This window comes from Delphinapterus leucas, chromosome 1, assembly GCF_059928025.1.
Source record: "Delphinapterus leucas isolate spDelLeu-1000000601 "Yukka" chromosome 1, BTC_Dleu_Yukka2, whole genome shotgun sequence".
NCBI classification, from domain to species: Eukaryota; Metazoa; Chordata; class Mammalia; order Artiodactyla; family Monodontidae; genus Delphinapterus; species Delphinapterus leucas.
The window spans coordinates 77,094,035-77,110,790 of record NC_143129.1 but is presented as its reverse complement, the minus strand read 5'-3'; the positions used below and the strand labels follow the sequence as shown (position 1 = coordinate 77,110,790).

The 16,756-nt window shown below is 56.2% G+C and overlaps 1 protein-coding gene across 4 annotated transcripts; it reads right to left on the bottom strand.

The window, feature by feature from the left end:
- Window positions 1–938: 938 nt before the first annotated feature.
- CRABP2 (cellular retinoic acid binding protein 2) lies at window positions 939–6,119 on the bottom strand. 4 transcript variants are annotated; one of them, XM_089913550.1, is made up of 4 exons: window positions 5,792–6,094; window positions 2,207–2,385; window positions 1,876–1,992; window positions 939–1,418 (listed from the first exon to the last, which is right to left on the bottom strand). In XM_089913550.1, the coding sequence occupies exons 1-4, from the start codon at window positions 5,916–5,918 to the stop codon at window positions 1,368–1,370; spliced, it is 474 nt and encodes a 157-aa protein (XP_089769676.1). In that variant the 5' UTR covers window positions 5,919–6,094; the 3' UTR covers window positions 939–1,367. The 4 variants fall into 4 exon arrangements, with proteins under 4 accessions (XP_089769676.1, XP_022415335.1, XP_022415334.1 ...); XM_022559627.3 differs by having other exon boundaries at window positions 5,849–6,090; XM_022559626.3 differs by lacking the exon at window positions 5,792–6,094 and adding an exon at window positions 2,632–2,769.
- Between the last annotated feature and the right edge of the window lie 10,637 nt (window positions 6,120–16,756).

Sequence of the window (16,756 nt, the reverse complement as noted above, 5' to 3'; positions counted from 1 at the left end):
GCCTGCGCGTCCGGAGCCTGTGCTCCGCAACGGGAGAGGCCACAACAGTGAGAGGCCCGCGTACCGCAAAAACAAAACGAAAACAAAAACAAAAAATCCAGACAACTGAAGCTCAGAGACACTAAGTAACTTGTCTGAGGTCACACAACTAGCAAGTGGCAGAACCAGGATTTGAGCCTCTCTTATTCTAACACTTGTGCTCATTTCGCCCTATCACAGCATGATAATGTAAAGAGCAAACAGGCAAACCAGTTAGGAGGTGAGCAGTGAGAAAGCATGGTCTAGGGCATTGGCCTGGGGAAGGAGGGCAGGCATTTGAGAGAGATGATGATGGAATTTGGGAAGACACGGGACAGACCTGAGTGTGGAGGCTCAGTGAGGTGAGTGGGAGGAGGACCCAAGGGGCCTGGAAGACCCAGGAGACAGGGCAGATGGGGCAGAGTGAGGGATCTCAAGGCAGAGATGGGTTTGTCTCAGACACAGGGGATACCTGGGTAAGAGCAAGGCCAGCCTGTGGGCGGTGACGAGCTCGTCTGGAACCAGGTGGGAAGCCAAGGCCAGGCCCAGGGTCGCCCACAGATTGGGGTTGGAGGAGAGAGAAGGAACAATTGGAGGAGGAGGAAGCTGTGTCACCATCATGGGAGAAGGTGGGAATCAGTTCCCCAGCGTGCCAGCTCAGAGTCAGGGGGGCCCTGGTGGCCTTGGAAGCCAGAGCAGGAGACAAAGGAGGCTGGAGGAGGGGAAGTGAAGGTGATGCTCATGGATTCAGCAGCAAATGAGGGGGTGGTGATGAGAAAGGTGAAGGGAAGGTGGTTCCCTCCCAGGTGTGTAAGTCGCACCGGTGCTGCTGAAACATCGACTCTCTCACACTGCAGTTTAGAGGCAAAGTTGAACTCAGGTGACTTACCCAACCCCTTCCCAATGAGCCAGAGACAGGCTTTATTTTCTAAAACATTTTAATAAAATTAACCAATAAATATTCTACACTGTATGGGCTACAGGGACAAAGAGTGGAAGACAGAGGGCCGGTCTTCCCAGTCGGGCCCTCAGGTCCCCTTGCAGAAAAAGAGAGAGACGGTGCTCTGGGCTGGTTGGGGCTGGGACTGCTGACTTGGGATGGGGGGAGTGATTCTGGAACGGATGATCTGGGGTCCTGCCATCCATCCCACTTTGTTGGTGTATGGGAGGAGAGGAGGGGCCAAAAAAAGCAGAGCCCCTGCAGGAGGCATCCTAGCACCCCCAGAAGTGACTGGGGTGAGGGGAGAGCTAGCCTAGAAGGAAGGAATGGGGGAGGGGCAGCCCATGAGGCAGTGAAGCAGGGAGCATGGGCTGGTGGCAGGCTCTGGCGGCTCTTGGGCCACAGCCACTCACTCTCGGACGTAGACCCTGGTGCACACGATGTCGTCCGCCGTCATGGTCTGAAAGGGGAGAAGTCATTGTTAGCCTGGGTCCTGTGCTTGGTTGCAGGAGGGTTGAGCGGAGGTACTCTGCTTGACCTCCAGGTCCAAACCTACTTCTTGGCTCAGGACTGACAGGTAAGAGCTGGTCACAAAATGCCTGGGCATCATGGGATGGAGGACAATACAGCCCCAGGGGTCCATCCTAAGTCTTTCTCCCCAAGCCAGGAAGATCCCCGCGGAGAACTGTTGGGACCTCTCAGCGCATGTCCTTTGTTCCAAATGGAAGGGACACCCTTTTACGTTTGCACAAGGACACTGTATGGGACAGGAACAGCCTAGTCCTGCCCCAGCAGCCTCATAGGAGACGGGGAGACCAGCCACAGTTGTTCTTAAATCTCCTGCACCCTGGAATGTCCCGGAAAATCTCTGAAGGTAGCGCTGGGCTTGCTCTGAGCTGAGAGGAGGCAGGCCTTACCAGGATCAGCTCTCCATCATTGGTCAGTTCTCTGGTCCAGGAGGTCTTGGGACCCTCTCCCTTCAAAAGCCTCTGCTCGCAGACCATTTTGTTCTCACTCTCCCATTTTACCAGGCTCTGCATGAGAGGGTGGTCAAGTGAGGTGGGCCCACAGCAGGGACAATGCTGTGAGAGGTATAGGGGATGCACCCCCTTCCTACCCACCACCACTATCTAGGGACTTTCTCCACTGGAACTGGAGGAAAGACTCTAGGAAAAGACTGGAAAATGTCATGTTGAGAGGCAGGGCAATAGATGCCATGAGCCTGAGGGACCCCGTCCCGGCACGCACCTTACAGGGTCTCCCGTCCACAGTCTGCTCCTCAAACTCTTCTCCAATATTGAAGTTGATCTCTGTGGTACGCACGGTGGTAGAGGTTTTGATGTAGAAAGTGTCTCCCTCCTGTTTGATCTCCACTGCTGGCTTGGATGCTGCAGCCACGGCGATCTTCCTCAGCATCACGTTCACCCCTGGAGGGAGAGGAGAGGCTCGACTCTTACGGGTGCTCCAGGTGCCTGGCTCACACTCTCCCCAGGGACAGCAGGAGCAGGCTGAACTGTGAGCGGCTGGGAAGAGGGGCAAGCTGCCTGGGTGTCCAAGAAAGCACCTTGAAGGGAGGGCAGGTGGTACAGCCCTGATGGCTGGTGGGTTCAGGGAGGAGGGACAGAGAGGCAGTGCCCCGCCCTTGGGAGTTCTGCTTCTAGCTACGGCCCCACCTGGATGAGTCAGCAGCCCTGGATCGGGATCCCCAAGTCTCAGCTCTTCACTCGGTTCTTGGGGGCAGCTTCCCCCTATTCCTCTCATCCTGCGACAGCTCGCCTTGGCTCAATTCACCTCACTTTTGGTCCTTTGTCCATCCTGCTGGAGACCATCTGCTGGGGTGAGCTCATCAGAGTCACTGCGTCTGCTCCCCCGCCCACGTGCAGGGCAGGCCTTCCCCGGCCAGGCCTCACTACTCACGTCCTGGAGTAGGGGCCACTTCCCTCTCTGCCCACTCACCTCCCCTGTCTTGTGGCCTTTATTTGCTGAGCCTCTGTCCCTCCCCGGGATGAGAAGGAGCAGGGATTCTCAGCAGGGGAAGAGGTGGGACAGCTGTTTCCCCCTACAGAATGGTCAGCAGCCTGGGGACACCACCGGCTGTGAAATAAGATCCATTAGGCCATGATTTCCACCTGGCTCACCCTCCCTTGCAGGCTGGGTGACCCTGGGCAAATGGCTTAACCTCTCTGAGCCTTAGATTCCACAACTGTAAAATGGAGACAGTAACTTCTTCAAGAGCCTATCACATGGGATGATGTGTGTTTAGGCCCTAGCACACGCAGTGCCAGGCACATCTATATGTTTTCGGGAAACAATAGCTACTCTTATTGTTATTGTTATTTTCACTGATAAAAGGAAGGCAAAGAAAAAGCCAGACAAAGTTCCCTGCATCGGATTCCTGCCCACCTGCCCTCCTGGAACAAGAAAGGGACACTCCCCTCCCCTCCCCTGATGTGGGCCCGACTCCAGGAACACCCACCCCACTTCAGGGGTCAGGTCTTCTCATCCAGCCTCTGTGGATTCAGAGTCCCTGTGCCTGTCCCCCTATCCTTTCCCAGATTGGACCCCTTCTCTCTATTCCCTAGTTATTTAAAAGGAGTGGAGGAGCCGGAGAGAGCAGCCCTCTGGCAGGAAGTCAAGCAGGCAGGGAGGCACCTCTAGTCAGGGCCCAGGTCCAAGCTCTACACCTTTCACCTGGCCTGGCCTCCTGCCCTGAACTGGAGCAGAACGCTTCAGGGAAGCAATGGGTGGGATGAGGGGCCAAGCTGGGCTGGGCCAGGCAAGTGGGATTCCCTATCTCCCAATGCGGTCCAGACCCCCTGGCCCTCCTCCAGACCTGGGTCCCTAGAGAAACAAATCCCCTTTCCCCTCGGCACCAGAGCAGACCCACTCTATTCCAGACAGAAGGGAGTGGGAGGAAGCCCTCTCCCTCAGGAGCCCCAGGAGCCTACTTCTTGGCTGCCAATCTCTTGGGTCCAGGGAGAAATGACTGAGGTTCCCAGGACTAATTGACTTGGTAAAAGAGACATATCCCACTCCACCTCCTTGGACAAAAAGACTACTTCGCTCTCTGGTGCTACCCGGGAAGTCCATCCGTTATCCATCTTTCCCGTTATAGGAACAGGAGCTGCTAGCTATGTGTCGTAACCATAATACTGGATGGGACGGGTATCCCCCAAATACCTGAGCATCCCTCCCCAGGAGAGAGACTCTTGCATAGGACAAAGAGGGGTGAGAAGGGACTGAGATTCCTGCGGAAGCAAGGCTAGGTCCAGAGGAGACACCCCTCCAGCCAGCTTCTGGTACCTGTGGTGCTGGGGCCAGGCTCAGCCAACGTTGGCTGATTCAGGACTGTGTTTGTCTAACGGGTCTGTTTTCAATCTGCCCCACAGCAAGCCCTGAGGAGGGCACGTGGCTCTGAGAGACCCCACAGGGAGGACAAACAGACTGAAGACAGACAGACAACAGGGTTGGGTTTGGGATCTTATCCTCCAGCTGGGGCCTGGGGGTGTGCCAGGCCACTGCCTCCTCCACTGGGGAGAGGGGCCAGAATCCAGAGAAGTTGGGGGATGGAATGGCATCTAGGCTTTCTGAAGGGAAAATTGTTATCCTTTGGCAGGATCTTGGTGGCACGCGGGATCTTGGTTGCAGCATGAGGCATGCATGCGGGATCTAGTTCTCCGACCAGGAATCAAACCCAGGCCCCCTGCACTGGAAGTGCGGGGTCCCCATTGGACCACCAGGGAAGTCCTGGATCTTTAATTTCAACAAGGGTAGGGCAAGAAAGGCTGACATGATTACAAGAAATACTGTGGTCAGACTGCAAGCAGAACTAATGGTAAGGAAGGATGGAAATCCCTGCTTTCCTCACTGCATTCCAGCCCCTTCCTAGTTCCTGGCTCATTTCTACAGCCCCCGGCCCCACACAGGGTGCCCTCTGCTCATTCCAGCTGGGGTCTCTCTGTTCAGTTCAGAAATTGATGGCTCCAGGGTTTCCAGGTGGCTTCCCAGTGGCTGGGTCCTTGACTAACCTCCATCTCTTTGCAGAGCCCTCTCCCCAGCCGGCCCAGGCTTTCCCCACCCCTCCTCCCCAGACACCAGAGGGCACACTGGAGTTGGGAAGGGCAGTCTGGGTAGATTCAACTTCCTCCACCTTTAACCAACAGACCTAGCTGGGCTGCAGCCCGTCTCCAGGGAGGCAGGGAGAAGAGAATTCGGATTTTCTCAAAGGGAGGGGATGGCTGGGGTTTCACACGAAGCCATTTGTTGAAATCTAAGAAAGTGATAATTATCCAGAGCGAGTTTAGGATTCTGGAGCTGCTCGCTGTAGGAAAATATTTGTCTCACAGATGGAGGGTGGGGGGAGCAGAGTGGAAAAGTTCTGAAAGGGGAAGAAAGGGGGATCTGGGGGCCCAGCGGTGACGGATCACCTGGTGGGTGGAGCCCCGCACAGAGAGATCTGGAATCTGGCCGGGGATTGGGTTACCTGCGGGGGGCAAGGGGAAGGAGGCAGGAATGCCTGGGGTGGGGGTGGGAGGCTCGGCTGGGTAGGGACCCAGGCTCCCAGCCTGGATGCAGGGTTTGCAGCTTCCGAACTGCGGAGAACCCCACTGCCTCACCCCAGGGAATACCGACCTCATGCTTCTGGTTTCTACTTGATTCAGAGGCTGAGTCGCCGCAGGAGTTGGCGTCCGTGGGCGCCCCGCCAGAGGAAGAAGGATTTAGGTGTTCGGGCTCAGCGCCCCGGGACCCAGGCGTCTGACCCCTATTCCTGGGAATGCAGGCGCCCAGCTTCCCACGCCCTGATTCCAACTTCCCTTTCTTTCTCGTACCCACCTCCGAGGCCTCGGCGGAGCCCCCTCTCCTCTCCCGGGCGCTCAAAAATCTCCTTACCCAGAACTTTGAGCAAATCCTCAAAGTTCTCCGATCGGATGATCTTCCAGTTGCCAGAGAAGTTGGGCATGGTGGCGGTGCTAGTGGCGGTCCCCTTAGATCCTTCGGCTGGAGCACTGGACGCTGAGTCCTTTAGTCGAAAGAGATGTCTCCGCCGCCTTCGCCGGATGGTAAGACTCAGGAACCAGGACTCGTCCGAGGACAACCCTAAAGCCGGCCTGGGCTCTCGCGCGGGCAGCTTTTATACCCTTTGTGGACCCGCCCTTGCCCAAGAATGAGGTGGTCCCGCCTCCCGCTCCGCCCCCCCCTCCACCCCACCTGGGGGGCCTTGAGCCCCGGCCCTGCATTACCACCCCACCCCCACTCCCACCCCATCCTCTGGATCTAGCCCAGTGGGCGGGTCCAGAATTCGCTGAGAGGGCCCGAGATTGCTGGCTCCCGCGCCAGTGGGTGGATGAGGAGGCGGACGGAGGGCTATAGCCCTCGGACTGGGCTCTCAACCGAGAGGAGAGGGCGCTAGGCCCGGGGCACAGATGCTGGGCTCTCATGCCCTGCAGTCCGAGGCACAGGGTCGCACCTCGCTTGTTCCCCATCCCTGCCCAACCTGACACGGTGCGCTCGACTCCTTGGCGCCGGACACCCGGCGACACCACCGGCGGGTGAACCCCTGCTTGCAAGCCAGAGCTGGGGAAGAGAATGGGCGGCCAAGCTCCGGCTCCACTGAAGCTTGAGTTGGATCCAGTGTGACCGCTCCGAACTCGAGATCGGCTGGGGAGCCCTGGGGTTTAGGGGCCAGGCACCTAAGTGAGGCAACGGCGCCCCCTACTGGAACAACTCGAAGAGGCTGGGAGGGGGCTTCACCCCCTACCCACCACCCTCGACTCCCCACCCGGTATCGGGCTCCAGTAGCGCCTGCAGACTCTGGAAGTTGAAGCAAAGAGACTCATTCTTCTTAAAGCGTTGGGCGGGCATCGAAGGGTTAACCAGGAGCCTGGAGCGCCAGGCTGGGGAGGGCAGAGGTCACAGCCAATCACTTGACACGAGCTCTTTATTACGGCGCTTTCTCTGTCACTCGGCTCCCCAGACCCCCGAGGGAATCGCAGTAGGCGGCAGGGAGGGGAGGCGGGGACTGAGGCGCGGAGCCCTCGGCGCGCCGCGCTGCCACCTAGGTTGGGGGGAGTCTGGGTGCCCCGGGGAAGGGGCGGAGCGGGGTCTCAGGTGTCACCATTCTGAGCCGTAAAACTGGCGGAAGGAGAGGCCGCCCCGCCGCGAGCAGCTTTGAAGTGGGAGATCAAAGGAAGGGGGTAGGGAACGGCTCCCCGCGGAGACCCAAGTGGGAGTGAGCGAGACCCCGGGGGAGAGGGCCAGGAGACAGAGAAACAAATGGAAGTCAGGCAGGGAACCTCGGAGACAGGCCGGGAGACTCGAGACCGCCGACCGCAGAGGATGCGGTACCCTGAGCGGGCGGAACCCGGGGGCCTGTCTAGCGTTGAGGGACACTGCAGCCCAGCTGCCCTCGGCGAATCCGTGCACGTGGCCCCGATGCCCGTACCGCACCCCACCCCCGCCACCCTGCCGGAGCTGTCCTCCCAGCTTCTTCCGAGACGGTGAAGAAAATCCCCTCATCTGGTCCCAGCCCTGGGTTCCTGCCCTGGCCCCTCCCTGCCAGCGTGGCCATGGGTGGAGCAGAGGACAGGCTCTCCGAGATTCTAAGCCCTTTCACTTAGAGTCCGGGAACGGTCTAAGGAGGTAGGGGCCTTAGTTGGGGAGGAGCCCGGAGGAGGAGAGCCAAGGGAGAGGGGCTGGAGGATTTACCAAAGACACACTGGAGGTCGAGACTCTGTGCTGTAAAGAGGAAAATCTCTGAATTACGGGTGTGTAGGAAAAAAATAATGCAACTAGGGTGACTCTGGAGCAGGAGGGATGGAGATTAGACTGTAGAAAGGACTTCTTGACAGGGTCCCACCCTGCAATAACCAATAAAATGTCAATTCTGAAGAAGGGAGTTGGATGCTCCAGCCTGGTTTTAGGGTTCCAGGTTTGGTGTGGGAGAGTTTATTTGGGGGTGCGGGTGGCCTGGTCTTCTAGAAGTGAGGGGGCAGCAGGTCGAAGGGCTCTCGGAGGATGGACAGACAAAAGCAGAGGTGGTGGAGGGAAGGGGGTGGTCCCTGGGGGGTGCTTAGGGCCTGGGGTTAAGGCACAGCCTGTGCTCCTCCCCCATCCACCCGGCTCCAGCAACGCTGTAGGTAAAGGGAGGGGATTAGGTTCTGACAGTGAAATCAGGCTCCCAGCCAAAGGGATGAGAGGCTGGGGGAGGGAACATGGCGGAAAGCAGACTCCTGCTGCCTCTCCTTCCCCCTCACTGCCCCCTACCTCTTCCACCCAGGTCCCATGTCCATCTCCACTCCAGCCCTCTTGAGACCCCAGCCAGAATAGTCCAGCCTCCTCCTCAATATGCATCCCTCCTGCTGCAAAAGAGAAGGGCCAGTGGTGGCCCTCTCCCCGACAAGCCTTGTGAGAAGGATGTAGAAACCTCGCTCAAAAGATGGTCAACCAGAATGAGGGAGCCTAGACCTGCAGGAGCACAGAGGAGGGATGTGGTCTGGCTGAGGAAACTGGAGAGGCTGGAGGTGGGGGCTCCCTGGGGTGGAGGAAGGAGGCCTGGGCCCACTCCCCTCCCTTCACTTCCTCACTCCCCCCACTGGCCAGGCAGCCAGAATTTCCAAAAAGACAGAAGTAAGACAAAGGAAGGTCGGGCTGGGAGGGGAATTTCTTCCAGATGTGCTTGTGGTTTGGCAGCTCTGGGCCTGAGTTTCAGCCCCCGCACCCCAACCCTGGCTGAAGGGGGTGGGCAGAGGGTCCAGAGCATGGTGCCGGGCAGCTAGGCTGGATGTCTCAGCCTCCAGCAGCCCTGTTACCCCACAGAAGCATGGAGGCTCATGTGTAAGGGGTGCTTAGGGGAGATTCAGGGGAAGGGGGTTGGGGGACTGGGGTTGGGAGCAGTGGGATGAGAGGGCTGGGGGTACCGGGAAAGGGGGCTAACAGAGGAGGCTGGGGGAGCCTAGGGGCAAGGGGCAGGGACTAGGGCCCTGGAACAAGGCGATGGGGAGGAGTTTAGCCAGCATCAGTCATTCAGTCACAACTGGCTTTAATTTCCCGCTGGGATCCATAAGGAGAAGGAATTTCCTAGTGTCGCTGGCCTTTTAATTATGACCAAATCTGCTGCAGATCTCCTGGGGCAACGCATTCCCCTTTCTAGGAGCCTTGGTCATACTCCTCTTGGGGTTCTCCCTAGGAATTTGGAGACTCAGGTGGGGGAGGGTGCTTAATTGGTGAGAAAAACTGGGGGAGCAGAGGCAGGACGGGGGTGGGGTGGGGAGGAAACCAACCGGCTTGAGAGAGTTAGGAAAGAAACACTCTGGGGATTTGTTCCCGTTGCAGTGTGGCTATGAGGAAAGTGGCTGGTTTTGCACAAGGAATGGAGATGGGCAGGCTCTGAATGGTTGCAAGAGTGTGGGTGTGAGTAGATGTAGATGCGTGCACGATTGAGGGGTCTGGGGGCTTGGGAAGAGGAGGCTCCCCCACTCCTCTCCATCATTCCCTTGAAGCTGAGTGGGGGAGGAGTGATGGGAAGAGTGGGAGTGTCATGAACCCCTCACCCTCACCCCCAACCGGGACCAAGGAGATTCTCTGGCCAAAGCCAGCACGTGTAGAAGGGCCTCACCCTGACCAGTGTTATTGCATCTGCTGGATCACAGAGTTTGTTGGCTGGGAGTCATGTAGAAATTAAACCCAGGTGGGGCTGGACACCTGGGTCTCTGCCACTCAGGGTAGGGGCAGCAAATAAAGCAGGACTTCTATAGAGGGTGGGGAAGTCGGAAAGTAGAAGAGGGGAGTTGGGAGTGCCTGGGGCAGGACAGCTGTGTCTCCTGGCCTTCCTGAGCCCTCAGGATTCCACTCAGCACCAAGTAGACTTAAGCATCCTGCCTCCTAGTCTGCTCTGATCCTCGGTACCGAAGGGGATGTTCCATTCGTGTGTCTCCCTGGGTTTAGGGACCAGCCTTTTTCAAATCTGGTAAGGCCGGCCCTGATTCTCCCCAAATGAAATTGCCATTGCAACAGGATGGATGGCAGTTAGACCAAAAAAGAGCTTCCAGCAAGCTACAGTGCAAGCTGGGAGGCAGAGAACTAGAAAGGAGGCAACTCATTTCCCAGGAACATCTGGGCACATGGGAGAGACCCTGAGAACTAAGGAAGACGTGAGCAGAGAATCCGAGTGACCGGGGGAAGGGGCAGCTGGACTCAGAGGTAGGGGATGACAAGTGGCCTCTGGGGCCAGCCCCAGGGCCCTGCAAAGAGGGAGGTAAGTATGGCCCAGTAGGGTCAGAGCCACAGGGTGTGAGGAGGGGACTGACTGTGATAGGAGGGATTACAGTTAGACAAGGGGAGGATCTGCACCGCACCCAGGCAGCCAGGCGGCTCCTCTGTTGTTTTTGGCTCTGCTACCTGGTTCCCAGCTCCTTCCGCCAACGCTTTCCTCAGGGCTGGGCCGGGCACACTGAGCCGCGGGTGGGCTGAGCAAGGGAGGGGAGAAGGAGGAGGTGGGGATGCACCGGCTGAAGACAGTGTTCGGATTGAATCTCTTTCGCCTGAGAGAGGCCCCTGGCTCTGCTCGCCTTTTCAGGGGGCAGGCGCAGAGATGTGGGCAGTCACTGAAGAGCCTGGAGACCCCCTGCGCAAGGCCTGGCCACCACTGCACGGATTCTATTCCTTGACCCTGGGCTCTTTGTTTCTCTGTCCCTCTACCGTGGCTCCACCACCTAGACTTTGCTTCTTGCCAGTCTGGCATGGGAGGTCATCCCTTTCTCCACGTAGGCCCCTGCTCAGTTTTCTCTCCTACTGCAGTGAAAGGCACCAAATCCGACTCCCCTTCCTCTGGAGCCTCCATGCTTCTCAGAGAACCTCCAGGCTGAGGTGGGGATTCAGTGTGGCCGGGACTGTTGGTGGCAGTTGCCAACATCTGAAGCTGGATGGGCCTGGACCTGACTCTGGCCAGCTGTGGCCCCTCCCCCCCTCCTGAAGGAATCCCCCCAGGGCAGCACTGCTGGATGAAGAAGTCAGTCAGCACCGAGACCTGCAGTTAAACTCCTTTTAGCTTTTATGATGCAGTGACTAGGGCCAGACCCCTCTGCCATTTCCACTCCCTGCCCTGCACTGGCCCCTTAACCCCTGGCAGCCCAAGGCAGGAGGGAGAAGGCTGTAGCTATGACAGGTTTGGCAGGCTGGACACCTGGGTTTGCATGGCACCTGGGGACAGTGGCTAACCCTGGAAAAGATGAATAGCCTGCAGTCTAGCCCCAAACTGGTTCTGGGGAGCCCGAGCCATCTCCCAGATGCCTCCTCTCCCACTCTCTGAGGATGGCAAATGGAAGAAGAGCCAGGTGTCTAAAGAACCCCCCTCTCCACTGAGATGGTCTGGAGTTTCTGGAGGAAGAAAGAAATCGGCAAGGCTGCAGATTGGATGGGTGCTATATCCCTCCTCTGGCCTGAACTGCAGAAGGTGGGCACTGGGCCAGATAATCAGACTCTGGGATTGAAGAGGAAAGAGGCAGGAGGGAGGCGAGAAGGGCGAGGTCCCAGAGGAGAAACTGAGGGGGCCCCAGGTCTGAGCTTTGAGGCTCTGGATGGAGACAGAAAGAGGGTGTTGGACTCACTGTCCCTGGCGGGGGGGGCGGGGGGGCGGTGGGCAGGGTAAGGGGGCTGATGGGTCAGACTCAGGAACGTCGGCCAGCTTGGGGAGAACACCACTTCAAAGCTCTTTAGCTCTCACATTCCCCTCCTGTCTCTAGCCCCCAAATGCAGCTACTGTCTTCAGGTAAGACCTAGTAGCTTGGGACTTCCCTGGTGGCACAGTGGTTAAGAATCTGCCTGCCAATTCAGGGGACATGGGTTCGAGCCCTGGTCCTGGAAGATCCCACATGCTGCGGAGCAACTAAGCCTGTGCACCACAACTACCGAGCCTGTGCTCTAGAGCCCGCGAGCCACAACTACTGAGCCCGCGCGCCTAGAGCCTGTGCTCCGCAACAAGAGAAGCCACCGCAATGAGAAGCCACCGCAATGAGAAGCCCGTGCACCGCGACGAAGGGTAGCCCCCGCTCTTTGCAACTAGAGAAAGCCGGCGTGCAGCAACGAAGACCCAACACAGCCAAAAATAAATTAAAAAAAAAAAAAAAAAAAAAGACCTAGTAGCTTGGCCCCCAGCCTGGCTCCTAGGGGCCTATGGAAACCAGCTGGCTCCAGGAAGGAGGCTGAAGCCCCAAGAGTCGGGTAATAAGGGCCAGCTTCCCCAACACCAGGGCCCTTCCTGCTGCAGACCAGGCCCAGGCCAGTGGGCCAGACTCCCTGGAGACAGAATCAGAGGTGCAGGGGGATTAGAGCAGAGTAAGGGAGGGCCCCAGGAGCCCAGATGCCTGGTCCCTGCCCCCATCCTCCCATTTTGAGCAGGCAGGGAATTAAGAAGGGATACAAGAGTTCAAAGTCGGGCCCCTTTGCCAGGCTAGGGCCTTGTCCTTCCAGTGACCCTGCCATTCCACCCCTCCTTATAGCAGGGCTGGAGACATGGGAGGGTGGGGGAGGCCCCAGACTGACCTAGCCCTAATGGCTTTCCCTGGGCAGCATGAACAAAATGGGAAAAAGATGTGTGAAGTGGGAAGCTCTGATTTCCTTTCCCCCGTAGGCTCCAGCTCTGGAAAATGTTAGCTGTCAAAGAGAGACTGTACAGTCTCCCTGCCTCCCCCAACCCAGTACCCCTTACCCCATCCCATCCACCAGGGCCCCCCAGCCTGCCTGGATTCCCAAAGGGCACTGGGCTAGTGTCTGTGAATTTCAGCTCGCCAGGCTGAGGACACACTGTTGTGACAACCACCCCCCCACGCCTGCGTCTTCTCCACCAACCTGGGAAAGACATCCAAGCGGGAGCTTTGGCACTTGGGATACTCAGGGACACGTCCCTGGGGGATCAAAGGAGCCAGCAGCTCCTGGATTTCACAGCTGCCAACCTCTCGCCACGGTCTCACGCCTCCTAAATCCCAGTGCCCTAGGACTGTCAGCCACACATTTCCAGGTTTCCAGATGATCTGGAGTTTTGGTTAGTCTTCCCACTGAGCTTGCAGTAGCTGGCCTAGAGAGGGAGCCATCCTGAGTCAAGGACACACAGTGTGTGCCTTTCTCCCTGCTTGGGGGCAGTGTGGTCTCATTGGGCCAAGTCTCCTCTGATGAGCTCCCTGACCCACGGGTGCTAGGTTCCTAGGAGCCCCAGGGAATTGATTCCAAAGCTGGGAGGAGGCAGTTCTTGCCTTGGAGTGGAGAGTGGGCATGGGGGTGGGTTCTAACCTAGCAGAAAGGCAACAGATCACTCTGCCCTTTCCCCAGCCTGGGGCCCCTTTGATCTGACCCCAGATCCACCCTCCCACCCTTCAGGAAAGCTTCCCAGACCTACCCACTCTGCCAGCTCAGCCCGGCGTCCAAGCCCCAGCCTTAGGTCTCTGGCTGTCAGGCTATATTATCTGCCTCTGCCTCCCTGTTGGTCCTGGGTGTGGGCTCCATCTCCCTCCCCAGCTCCCAGGGCGGGGGCAGTCTGCCTTCTTCCTCCTTTGGTTATGGTTTGGATCCGTCTCATGGAATCTTTCCAAGAAGCAACCGAGCAGGATTCCACAAGGTAGAAGGGAGTGAAGAACCTGCCCCTTGGGGAAGCTGCCTCTGGTCTAGGGATGCCAGACAATTTAGGTTCCTGGTGCTGCATTGGGACAGTGGGGTCAGGGTCACAGGCACAGGGCCCAATCCTCAGTGCCCAGGTCTGGGCAAGGAGTGGCTCTGACTCTGAACCCACCACTTTGCAACAGCTTTCCATGTACTGTCTTGGGTCTGTTTGATTCCAAAGCTTTGCTCTTAAACACTTCAGAGTGGAATTCAGTTGAGCCTGGAGGAAGATTAAGATGTACTTGTCTTTCCATGGCAAATTCTTAAAAATACCTTCTCTCTCTGCCTCTTCCCTCCACCCCCATCTCTCTCAAAATCCTATGCATTATATACACTCTTTCAAAGAAAGCACAGAGTTGATGGTATCCCTAAATAAGGCTAGAAGCCTTACATATTGAAGAAAGAAACAAAACCAGCAAGTCAGCACAGTTAAGCGGTGGGAGGGCAGAGAGGAGATTGGAGCAAAGACCTGTGCAGCAGTTCCCACAGGCCAGGGGCTGGGGTGGAAGGGACTCACCAGGACCCCTCCCCTAGCAGTGCCACTAGATGTTACTTACCCATTTAGTCACTGCGCGAAAGAGACAGTGCAACCCTGACTGTCTGCTCAGAGTCTGCAGCAAATCTCCACCCCTGACCATCCTTGGGTCCCCATCTTCTGAGGGTTGTATGTACTTCCTGAGCTCTCTTTTGTGGGCTAGTGTATACAGGGGCTTGGGTGGGAGTTGAAAAGCCAAAGATGTCGGTCTTGGCTTAAACATTTGTTCAGCATCAACCACACCAAAGATCATCCATGTGTATGTAAAATTAGTCTCAAGTGAGGCCACTTACCACATCCACTGCCCCAACTCCTACCCCCTTCCCCTTGGCTTCCCCTGTTCCAGCCATGCCAGCCTCCTTGCGGCTCCCTAAATACACCAAACATTCCTCCTGCCTTTGCACCTCCCTCTTTCTCTGGAATGTTCTTCCCCTAGATATCTACATGACTTGCTCCTTCACTTCTTTCAGGTCTGCTCAAGTGTCACTTCCTCAGCGAGGTCTTCTCTAAACAGCCCATCTAAAATCTTATGTACACATATCTGCCTTATCCCCTTACTTTTCCTCATGTCACTCATCACCCCACTACAAGGGAAGTTCGTGCAGACTTCGCTAGCCTACAACAGTACCTGGCACATTGTTTGTACTCGATAAATATTTCTTGAACAAGTGACTGAAAAGTGAATGACATCAACCAAAATCAATGACTACTAAGGCTGAAAGAAATACCTTTCATTAGTACTCTTGTTCCTGGCTTAATCATTTATTTAACTGTCCTTGATAGATGCATGAAAGAGGTACTCTGACAAAAATCAGGTCTGAAAACGAGAGTGATATAGCCCTGGCGGAGGCCATGACCGCTGCCTGGGAGGCCTCAGAACTCTGCATGCTTCTCCATGATGCCTCAGCCGCCCTCTTAGAAATCCCTGACCCAACTCTTTGAGGCTCACGCCATATGTTTATTGCATCTTCAACTCCTTGTTTGCTGCATCTATCTACCTCAGGTCCCTAAGGATCTAGCTCAGGCTCCCTATCCTCCTGTTTCTAATCCTGCTGCCGGGGAGTTCCCTGGAGGTCCTGTGGTTAGGACTCCACGCTTCCACCGTAGGGGGCACGGGTTTGATCCCTAGTTAGGGAACTAAGATCCCACGTGCCGTGCAGTGCAACCAAAAAGAAATCTATCTATCTATAGATATAGGTACAGATATATATATAGGTATGTAATCCTACGGCCAGCCACCTGGGGGCTTCCAGCGCTTACTCAACAGGTCAGCCTCTCAGGTCCTTGACTCCATGGACTCCAACAATCTTATCTCCATCTCAGTTCAGACACTCACCTCCAGGACCACACACTGTCCTCCCATTGCGGCCTATGCAGCCGCAAGCATTTAAACTCTCCACTTCTCTGTTTGGGCTGCCGAGTGATGCTAGAAAAAACTGTGACAAGCAGCTTGCAGTGCTCCTGCAAATTCAGGTTCTGACCTCAATCAGGAACTCTGCCGTTGCTCAGAGGCCCTTCCTTGTGTTCTCGGTCGGCTGGCTCTCCCGTCTTCTCAGTGGCTGCTGCAAACCGTCTTTATTCTTCCCAAGCTCCTGTCCCCTGACTTCCCCCTCATACTCAGCAGACCACTCTGCCTCCCATTTAATGAGCAATCGAGGTCACCAGGTGATAATCACTTTATTCCACCATCATCCCAAACCATCTCCATCTGCCCTACCCGTTCCTTTTTCCTTTCTGTCCCAGAAGACAAGGGATCCCTATTGCTGGCCAAGGCTAAGCTTGGCATCCCTTCCCCCTACTCTTTCAGGATCCCCTGTAGCTTACTTCACCTGCCCCCTCGTGAGCCACCTTATGCTCTACTGGCTTTGTCCATTGGTATCCTAAGACTTCTCACTCCTACAGCAACCTTCACCTGCTTTTCTTCAGAGCCAAGAAAGAGCAGTCCACACCCACTCATCTCCTTCCTCACCTCCAATTTATTCTCCAGCCCACCTCAGCTGAGCTTCTGCCGCCTTCCCCCCCACCACCACAGACATTGCTGAGATGAAGGGCACCAAATCGCTACAAAATAGACCCTTTTCTTTGCTCTCAGCTTACTGGCTCTCCGTGCTGTTAATTCTATCTCCTCCCTCCTGGGGATTCTCCTTAGCTGTCCTCTTACCCAATAGCCCTCTCTCAGACCTCTCTTCTTCCAGCAGCTTATAAGGATGGGTACTTCCTGAGACTTTGATTTTGACCTTCTGTTGCTCTTTATACCTTTATGTATAAAGGCTTCGTTCCAATCCAAGGCTTCCATCCCACTGCTACACTCTTGTCTCTAAGCCTTAGTTTCCGGCCCCAGATCTCTTTTACTCTGCTAAACTCCAGTCTGGTACATCCAGCTGCTGGCTGGACATCTCCATTTGGGTATCTTCAGGCAGCTCAAAGTCAAGTCAGTCAATACCCAAGTCATCCTCCTCAAAAACCTGCTCTTCTGCCCACCATATTCTCTGTCTTGGTGAACGGCACCACTGTTGTCTATTCACTGTAATTCAGAAATATCAAGGCAACCTTTAATCCTCTTGCCCTGATCTCTAAGTCTTACTGATTCTACCTCCTCAGTGATGATCATATGC